General features: G+C 48.9%; 1 protein-coding gene and 1 pseudogene across 1 annotated transcript; one reads left to right on the top strand and one right to left on the bottom strand.

The window, feature by feature from the left end:
• The first annotated feature begins 515 nt into the window (after positions 1-515).
• On the top strand, positions 516-1,395 carry LOC139248316 (histone H1-like). The gene is made up of 2 exons (XM_070872111.1): positions 516-1,076; positions 1,176-1,395. The coding sequence occupies exons 1-2, from the start codon at positions 516-518 to the stop codon at positions 1,278-1,280; spliced, it is 666 nt and encodes a 221-aa protein (XP_070728212.1). The 3' UTR covers positions 1,281-1,395.
• A 3,100-nt stretch (positions 1,396-4,495) lies between these two features.
• LOC139248160 (histone H2A.J-like) lies at positions 4,496-4,883 on the bottom strand (annotated as a pseudogene).
• Between the last annotated feature and the right edge of the window lie 5,299 nt (positions 4,884-10,182).

Raw genomic sequence — 10,182 nt, 5'->3', positions numbered from 1 at the left:
TTAGACTAATGTTACTGTGTTTGTGTGTCCGCTCTCATCGCCGGATTTCAGAGTCCCTCTTGTGTAAAATTCAAAGATTTCCCCGTCACAGGATCGCCCTGCTGCCCTGCTCAGGCCTGAAGTGGGACTGAATCAGAAAGTTTGATTTGGTTTCAAATTTCAGTCAAAAAACAGAGAAAATATCCGCGATCGGCTGAGAGAGCGCGACCAGTGCAGCAATGAAACGGGTTTAAATCGAAATTACTGCCTTCAATTCGGATGGAACTTTCTCGGCAGCAAACATCCCGGTCTTCGGGACAGAAAGAGGCCAGTCTGGGAATGTGGAGGGCCCGAGTTGAATTCGAATCGGAGAGTTAGTGAGGAGAGAGAAACACAGAGAGGCTGGAGGGACCGGGAGCTGACAGCAGGATGTCTCCACCCCGTCCGCTCGCTGCCTTTAAGTTGCTCTGTGTCGCCGCCTCTCGTTTCATTTCTGACCCAGCTCTGACTGTCAGAGATTTTCCAGAGTCGCGGACATGACTGATACTGCAGCCGCCGAAACGGCTCCTCTTGCCGCCGTCGCTCAAACCAAGGCTCCCAGCAAGAAGAAGAAGGCGGCTCCCCGCTCCGGGCCAGCCGGTCCCAAGTTGCGCGACCAGATCCTCAAGGTTGTGGCTGATGGCAAGGATCGCAGGGGAATGTCCCTGGCCGCGATAAAGAAGGCTCTGGCGGCCAATGGCGTCGATGTGGAGAAGCGCGGCTTCCAGATTAGGTCCAGTATCAAGAAGAATGTGATGAATGGTTCCCTGAAGCAGATCAAGGGCACGGGCGCCTCGGGCTCATTCAAAGTCGCTAATACAGATCCCCAGGGGAAAGTGGGAAAGAAGGTGAAGAAGCCAGCAGCCAAGAAATCTCCAGCAAAGAAAGCAGCAGCCAAGAAATCTCCAGTAAAGAAAGCAGCAGCCAAGAAATTACCAGCAAAGAAAGCAGCAGCCAAGAAATCTCCAGTAAAGAAAGCAGCAGCCAAGAAATCTCCAGTAAAGAAAGCAGCAGCCAAGAAATTACCAGCAAAGAAAGCAGCAGCCAAGAAATCTCCAGTAAAGAAAGCAATAGCCAAGAAAACGAGCACCAAAAAGGCGCTAACGGCAAAAAAGACAGCGAAAGGGCCGGCTGGGAAGAAGGCGGCGGTGAAGAAGCCAAAGAGCCTCAAGAAAGTGAAGGCGGCCAAAAAGGTGGAGAACCCGAGGGTCAAGGCCACGTCCAAATCAGCAAAGGCCAAGAAAGCAGCGCCCAAAAAGTAAATAAAAAGGCAACTTCTAAACATTTAAACCCAAAGGCTCTTCTCAGAGCCACCCACGCCTCTCAGAAAAGAGCTGATCCCGGAATCAAATAATCCCTGTCCCGGGCTCAGATTCCAGATAGAAATCATTGAAAATGACCCCGGGATCCCTCGTGACTCGTTGGCATTGGCTGCACCCCACCGCGCCCCCAGTGTCTGCACCCACCCCTCCCCCAGTGCCTACAATAAAACACAGAGAATGGGATGTCCGGCCCGGGCCTCACTGTAACTGGGGTTTGAGTCCGGCTCCAGTCTCAGTTCTGGTCATTGTCATTTCACAGATTCAGGGCGAAGAGTCTCTGTGAGACGATGGGACTGGCGGCGATATCTCGCCTCACAACTTAAACCCCAAACTCCAGATTCTCCAAATCAGCTGGAATAAGGTGTTTGTAAAGTGCTGCACCTGTCTGTGAGAGGAGATGGAATGAGGTCTGAGATTGACAGGGAACGGACTATATAGGCGGGAATATTCCTCATTGTTAATTGTACCGGGACCTTATTTAAAAGCTTCTGGTCCCTGGAAGCCTTGAATATGAATTCCGAGTCTGTAAGGGTTTGTGCGGAGCGCTGTGTATCGGTTGTATTGTGGAGAAAACAATTTGAAATTGGCGGTTGCAGAAAGCTGGAGGTGGAGCTGGAAGATCAGAGGCGGCGCTCTGCTCTGTCTCTCAATCTTGATTCTGTCTCCTTCCCTGCCGCGCTCTCTGTTTAATCTCTCACTCTGTCTCCTCCCCTTCCCGCCTCTCTCACTCTGGGCTTTCTCAGTCAGGTCGGGGTCGGCTCTATAAAAAAGGAGCCATGAGAAGTTGTTTCCTCATTCAGCGACAGTTTGAGTGAAGAATCATCATGTCTGGACGAGGAAAAGGAGGCAAAGGACTGGGCAAAGGCGGAGCCAAGCGGCACCGGAAAGTGCTCCGTGATAACATCCAGGGCATCACCAAACCCGCCATTCGCCGCCTGGCTCGCCGTGGCGGTGTCAAGCGGATCTCGGGCCTGATCTACGAGGAGACCCGCGGGGTGCTGAAGGTTTTCCTGGAGAATGTCATCAGGGACGCCGTCACCTACACCGAGCACGCCAAGCGCAAGACGGTCACTGCCATGGATGTGGTGTACGCTCTCAAACGGCAGGGCCGCACTCTCTATGGATTCGGCGGCTGAACAACTCCACCCTTTCCACCCAGCACAACACAAAGGCTCTTTTAAGAGCCACCCACCGCTTCACAGAGAGAGCAGTGACCTGAGGATGGGTGTGTGGACAATTTGGGTGGGAAATTATTTTAGTTATTTATTTAATGGAAAGTAACACGCCGAGTTATGTAGCGCCTTACACGGCCATCGGACTTCTCAAAGCCAATAAAGTACTTTTGCAGTGTAGTCGCTTTCGGAATATGGGAATTATTAAATATTTGAGAACAATAGTTTAATATGAGATCAGAAACTCCGGGTGTCCCGGTCACAATCAGCGGGCGGGGATACACAGTCTCCCCTCACAGATAATCCTGTCATGTTGTGAGCTTTGTGTAAGAATCGGTGAAACGGGACGGCACTGGCGGGATGGATGCGGGACTTTGTGTTTATAGGATGCAGTGACCGGGGAATTATTCCCGCCCGCTACAGACACATCAGGGAATGGGACAGAATTAAAAACCGGAATGTTAAAGAGAATGGGATTGGTGATTTATAATGGGGCACCATCGAGGTTATAAAGAGCCGAATTCTTAAATTGCTGGCGGGAAATTAGAGTTTCTTTAATCTCTGTTCGTTGAGACTCTGAAATTGGCGGGCTGTTTGAAATTGACGACCTGTTTGAAATTGACGACCTGTCAGTTTCATTTCAGTCAATCATGGCCCAGTAATCCCCGCCCTTCCCTTTCGCTCTCGGTGATTGATTGAAACATGATTGGCGGTCGGACTGTGACCAATCACAGCCCAGGGGCGGACCCTGACAGACACTTTAAAAGGACCATTCCCAGTCCGTGTGTCCCAGATTGTGCTGAGATCGGTTCAGAAGATGGCCAGGACCAAGCAGACAGCGCGCAAATCGACCGGAGGGAAAGCTCCTCGTAAACAGCTGGCGACCAAAGCGGCCCGGAAGAGCGCTCCGGCCACGGGCGGAGTGAAGAAGCCTCATCGCTACAGACCCGGCACCGTGGCTCTGAGGGAGATCCGCCGCTACCAGAAATCCACCGAGCTGCTGATCCGCAAGCTGCCCTTCCAGCGCCTAGTGCGTGAAATCGCTCAGGACTTCAAGACCGACCTGCGCTTCCAGAGCTCGGCCGTCATGGCCCTGCAGGAGGCCAGCGAGGCTTACCTGGTGGGGCTGTTTGAGGACACCAACCTGTGCGCTATCCACGCCAAGCGAGTCACCATCATGCCCAAAGACATCCAGCTGGCCCGCCGCATCCGCGGGGAGCGCGCCTAGACTCTCCCTGACCGGGCTCTAAGCTTTCGCACCAAGTGCAACAACGGCTCTTTTCAGAGCCACCAAATCAGCAAAGGAAAGAGTTGCGACCGGATCCACGCAACCTGTCCCGTGTACACACCGTGCACGTCTTGTGTTACTATAACTGGGGCTTTAGGCGGTGATTATCTGACGGTGCGGCTTTGATCCAGGTATCAATGCGAGTCAGATGCCCAGTATACCGACTGCACCAGCCCAAAGGGGGGCGCTAACTAAAAGTGGGAGATCTGACAGTGAATTGATCCCACTACACATACCGGGATAGATTCCAGAGGGGACGAGCTGCCTGCAATCTGTATCTCACCTTTAACCCAGCTCTTAATGCGGGCACAGGTCGGATACTATTTGTAATATTTTAAATTAACCATGAGCTGGAATTCCATCCTTCTGTACGCAAATTTTAAAAAAGGGTAAAAGTCCTCATGGATCAATGTGTTCAGAATGTATATATTTCTCCCTGTGGAATTATTGCCCATATAAAAGTAAGTGAGCCCATCAACCGCTCATTCCTTTATACTCGGCTCTTATCATCCGGTTCATATTCGGCTGTCCCAACATGTTCAATGACGAGCGGTCTCACGTTCAGCTTCCGTCTGTTTAGTATTAAATTAGATCAGGGGCAATTGTGATCCACAGAACAGAAATCAGCCCTTTCACAGATAGTGTGGGTTCCTCTGAAAAGAGCCTTTGTGTTATTAGATTAAATCCTGTCCGCTTTACTTGCCCTTGGGCGCACTGCCGGTTTTCTTGGGCAGCAGCACAGCCTGGATATTAGGCAGCACCCCTCCCTGAGCGATGGTCACCTTTCCCAGCAGCTTGTTCAGCTCCTCGTCGTTGCGGATGGCCAGCTGCAGGTGTCTGGGGATGATGCGGGTCTTCTTGTTGTCGCGGGCCGCGTTGCCGGCCAGCTCCAGGATTTCAGCGGTCAGATACTCGAGCATAGCAGCCAATGTAGACCGGGGCTCCGGCACCCACACGCTCAGCGTAGTTCCCCTTTCGCAGATGCCTGTGAACACGGCCCACAGGGAACTGCAGTCCGGCCCGCGAGGAGCGAGACTTGGCCTTGGCACGAACTTTACCGCCGCTTTTTCCTCTCCCAGACATTTCCGCAATCCACACGTTCAGAGAAAGAATGAGAAACTCCTCCCACATCTGCCTTTCTTGTACCTTCTGGAGGAATGCAGGGAACGAATTTGTGATTGGTCGCTCGGTGGTGAATTTCATTGGTCTTTCCAGGTGACCAATCACAGTCTGTTTAGCCCACCAATGAAAGTAGGGCGGAAATTACTGTCTCCAACAGTCAGAATATCGATTTTTAATTCAAAAACCCCAAGAAATTTTAAAATAGCGGATTATGTGATTATAAATTCACCATTAGTCAAAGATTTCCCAACACGTTTTAATTAATTTTGTCTTATTCCATATTCCCCTTGCAAGTTCCAGGCTGTTACAATCAGGATTAAATTCGGGTACTATTTCAAACTGTCTAATGGGCGGGAATCAATCCCCACCGATTCTGTAACGGGACACATTACAACTCAATCTTTGTAAAAGTTGGGTTTCACAGATTATCGATCGATCCCCTGCAAAGGCGGGAGTGAGCCCAGAACTGGGAGTCCTTCTGTGAAAAGAGAAGAGGGACAGAGTATTCAAACTGCTCCGGTTCTGGTCTCTGTAAGAACTCCCATTCTGGGTTGTGACACTGCGGGGAGTGTCGGCTTAATAAACGGACTGACCCGCAACAGGAATGGAAAAATAAACTTGAAAAGGGCTTGCGAGAGAGAATGTGTGACTGAAATCTGAGTCTCAGCCCCTAAACAAGCTCTTAATTCGGCAGGCGGTGTAAATGAACGTGTCTGAGAGCAAAGGGAAACAGCGACCAGGGACCGTATTTGTCGTTGGCGGAAAATTCCAGCGACGCTAAGGTGGAACCGGACAGTGAAACTGATATCTGAGAATTCAAAACTAAATCTGCAGCTGGAAGTGTAAAACGTCTCAAATATACTTGTTCAGGAAATAATTACAGTAAATAGAGTGTAAAGGGAGATGCGTTTGTGCAGCTCTTTCAGAGAGGTTGTGGGTGGCTCTTAAAAGAGCCGTTGTGTTTGGGGTTTGATCTGTCAGGACAGCGGGCAGTCTCACTTGGAGTTGGTGTACTTGGTCACCGCCTTTGTCCCTTCCGACACGGCGTGCTTGGCCAGCTCCCCGGGCAGCAGCAGGCGCACGGCGGTCTGGATCTCCCGGGAACTGATGGTGCGGCGCTTGTTGTAATGGGCCAGGCGGGAAGCCTCACCCGCGATGCGCTCGAAAATATCCTTCACAAACGAGTTCATGATGCCCATGGCCTTGGAGGAGATGCCGGTGTCGGGGTGAACCTGCTTCATCACTTTGTAGATGTAGATGGCGTAACTCTCCTTCCTCGACCTTCTGCGCCTCTTGCCGCTCTTCGCTGGGGTTTTCTTGATTACTTTCTTGGCGGGACCTGTTCTCTTTTCGTCAACCATCGTCTCGTTCAGTCAGGCGCAGATTTGGGGAAACTCTGCTCCGAGCCCGCATTAACCCTGATCCATGAGCAACTCAAGCCCAAGGAGAGCATCCTCACAGTCAGACACTGATTCTACACCCACCGACGGCACGAAAGCCAGGAAATTGCGAAATACGCTGCAGACCTCAGGAGGCTGGTGGCACCGTGTGATTTCGGCAACCACCTTAACAAAGCGCTGCGGGACATTTTTGTTATTGGAATTGGCTATGAGGGCCTTCTTCATAAGCTACTGTCGGCGGATACCACAGTCACACTGCAGAAGGCCATCTCCGTGAGCCAGGCATTCATGACCTCGATCTGTGGCTCCAGGCAGATGACTCACCTACAGGACTCAAACCCGGCAGGTACTGTGCACAGAGTGCACCGTTTAGAGGCTGGACTGTAGAGTGCGAACTGTCTCAGGGAAGAGAGAACAGGCCCCGAGTCCCTTAACTCAGAGTCTGCCGAGGGGGGCTAATCGAGTAGCTCCATGCTGGCGTTGTGAAGGGAATCACAGGGCTCACCAGTTAAAGACTATGTGTGCAAAGGCTGCAGCACAAAGGGCCACTTCCAGCGAATGTGTAAGAAAAATATGACTCATTGTGTCGATTAAGAGTCTGCAGAGGGCCATGAATCCAGCGCGGACTTTTCAGAATTGCAGGCAGTGACTAGTGGCATACCGTGCTGAGGCCCCAGCTGTTTACACTGTACATTAATGATTTAGACGAGGGGATTAAATGTAGTATCTCCAAATTTGCGAATGACACTAAGTTGGGTGACAATGTGAGCTGCAAGGAGGATGCTATGAGGCTGCAGAGTGACTTGGATATGTTAGGTGAGTGGGCAAATGCATGGCAGATGAAGTATAATGTGGATAAATGTGAGGTTATCCACTTTGGTGGTAAAAACAGAGAGACAGACTATTATCTGAATGGTGGCAGATTAGGAAAAGGGGAGGTGCAACGAGACCTGGGTGTCATGGTACATCAGTCATTGAAGGTTGGCATGCAGGTACAGCAGGCGGTTAAGAAAGCAAATGGCATGTTGGCCTTCATAGCGAGGGGATTTGAGTACAGGGGCAGGGAGGTGTTGCTACAGTTGTACAGGACCTTGGTGAGGCCACACCTGGAGTATTGTGTACAGTTTTGGTCTCCTAACCTGAGGAAGGACAGTCTTGCTATTGAGGGAGTGCAGCGAAGATTCACCAGACTGATTCCCAGGATGGCAGGACTAACCTATCAAGAAAGACTGGGCCTGTATTCACTGGAGTTCAGAAGAATGAGAGGGGACCTCATAGTAACGTTTAAAATTCTGATGGGTTTAGACAGGTTAGATGCACGAAGAAGGTTCCCAATGTTGGGGAAGTCCAGAACCAGGGGACACAGTCTAAGGATAAGGGGTAAGCCATTTAGGACCGAGATGAGGAGAAACTTCTTCACCCAGAGAGTGGTGAACCTGTGGAATTCTCTACCACAGAAAGTTGTTGAGGCCAATTCACTAAATATATTCAAAAGGGAGTTAGATGAAGTCCTTACGACTCGGGGGATCAAGGGGTATGGTGAGAAAGCAGGAAGGGAGTACTGAAGTTTCATGTTCAGCCATGAACTCATTGAATGGCGGTGCAGGCTAGAAGGGTCGAATGGCCTACTCCTGCACCTATTTTCTATGTTTCTATTTTTCTATTATATCGGCAGCCCCACACTCCGCCCACAGCCCTATGCTAATGAGGGATGGGCGAAGGCAATGGTTGTGATTGGCTTGTCAATAGCCATTGTTCTGTATCTCTCTGATTGGATGTTTAAAGAGACCAATCAAATTTGTTGCTTGTCACAATCTCAAATTCTTGAATGAGGTCATGTGTTGCAACACCTCCTGATTTATACTCTGTTCTTTATGTGTTTTTGTTCTGCTATCAGGCAAAAATCTTACGAAGAAGGTTCATGCATTTTTTCCTATAATATATATATTTTAGAATCTGAACAGCAAACTCGCTGCTCTGTTTGCCGATCTCGATTTCTACATGTTCAACAGACATTGACCGCTTTCTACCCGAGATTGACTGAGGGTGACTTCTGGTCAGGAAACTCCCAGTTTATCAACCGTCGGGATTTAATATTAAGTAGAAAAATACTGACTTGGATTTATATAGCGTCTTTCATGACCTGCTTCACATCCAATGAAATACTTTTTGAAGTGTCGGCACTGATGTAATGTAACGCGGCAGCCAATTTGGGAACAGCAAGCTCCCACAAACAGCAACATGATAATGGTCAAATGATCTGTTGTGTTGTGTTGATCGAGGGATAAATATTGCCCAAGACACGCGATAACTCCCCATATTTCTATGAGATCTTTTGCGTCCAGCTGAGAGAGCAGACGGTAGCTCAGTTTAACATCTTATCCGATCGATGTCACCTCCGACAATGTAGCGCTCCCTCAACACTGCACTGGAGTTTCAGCCTAGATTTTTCTGCTCAAGACCCTGGAGTGGGACTTGAACCCACAACTTTCTGACTCAAAAGTGAGGGTGCTCCCAACTGAAGCACAGCTGATAAGATTGTGATCAATAGATCAGTTTCTTCAGACAGTAACCAGCCCTTTCACAGATAGAGTGGGTGGCTCTGAAAAGAACCAACGTGGTATTAGATTAAATCTTGTCCACTTTCCTTGTTCTTGCTGAACCCAGCCTTGGATTTCTTTGTCAGAAGCACTGCCTGGATATTGGGCAGTTCAGCCATGATCCTATTGAATTGTGGAGCAGGCTCCAGAGTCCTTTTGGCCTTCTCCTATTTCTTATAGCTGTCAGTCACTGATATGTGAGTGTTGTTTTTTACCTCAGTTACTGGCAGGCGAATTTGGGTTTTATTATACACCTGTCAAATTCTGGTATGTGATTATCATTCTGTTTCTGTCTGTCTGTGTATTTGTGTGGGTTTATTCTGCACTTTGTCAGTTTCTGTATGGGAGTGCGTGTTTTATTCTCTACCTGGCAGCCTCTGGTATGGTAGTGTGGGATTTCATCTGTACCTGTCCATCTGTGGCTGGTATCTGAGTGGGGTTTAATCTGTCATTTCTGGGATGTGAGTGTTGGGTATAATCTGTACCTGTCATTTCTGGTATGTGATTGTGGGGTTTAATCTGTACCTGTCAGTTTCTGGTGTATGAGAGGGGGGTTTAATCTGTACCTGTCAGTTTCTGATATCTGACTGTGGGGTTTAATCTGTACCTATCTGTTTCTGGTATGTGAGTTGTGTGTTTTAATCTGTACTTGTCAATTTCTGGTATGCGAGTGTTGGATTTATTTTATACCCGTCAGTCTCTAGTATGCGAGTGTGGAGTTTAATCTGCATCTGTCTGATTCTGGTATGTGAGAGTTGGGTTTCATCTGTACCTGGCAGGTTCTGATATGTAAGTGTGGGGTTTGTTCTGTACCTTTCTGCCCGAGTATGTGAGTGTAATGTCTATTCTGTATCTGTCAGTGACTGTGGGGGATATTCGATACATCTTTGTTTCAGGTGTGTGTGTGTGTGTGTTAGATTTAGTCTGTACCTGGTTGTTTCTAGTATATAAATGTTGTGTTAAATCTGTACCTGTCAGTTTCCACTTTGTTAGTGTAGCTGTCTGTCTCTGGTATATGAGTGTGGGATTTAATCTGTACCTGTCATTTCTGGGATGTGAGTGTGGGGTATAATCTGTACCTGTCATTTCTGGGATGTGAGTGTGGGTTTTATTCTGTATCTATCATTTTCTGTTATGTGAGGGTGGGCTTTTCTCTATCTTTCTGGCCTTGGTATGGGAGGATGGAATTTCATCTGTACCAGCCACAGATTGGATATGAGAGTGGGGTATAATCTGTACCTGTCACTTTCAGGGATGCGA

This window comes from Pristiophorus japonicus, unplaced genomic scaffold (assembly GCF_044704955.1).
Source record: "Pristiophorus japonicus isolate sPriJap1 unplaced genomic scaffold, sPriJap1.hap1 HAP1_SCAFFOLD_29, whole genome shotgun sequence".
Classification (NCBI taxonomy): domain Eukaryota; kingdom Metazoa; phylum Chordata; class Chondrichthyes; family Pristiophoridae; genus Pristiophorus; species Pristiophorus japonicus.
The sequence above is the reverse complement of the archived record's forward strand: the minus strand, read 5'-3'. Positions and strand labels throughout refer to the sequence as shown.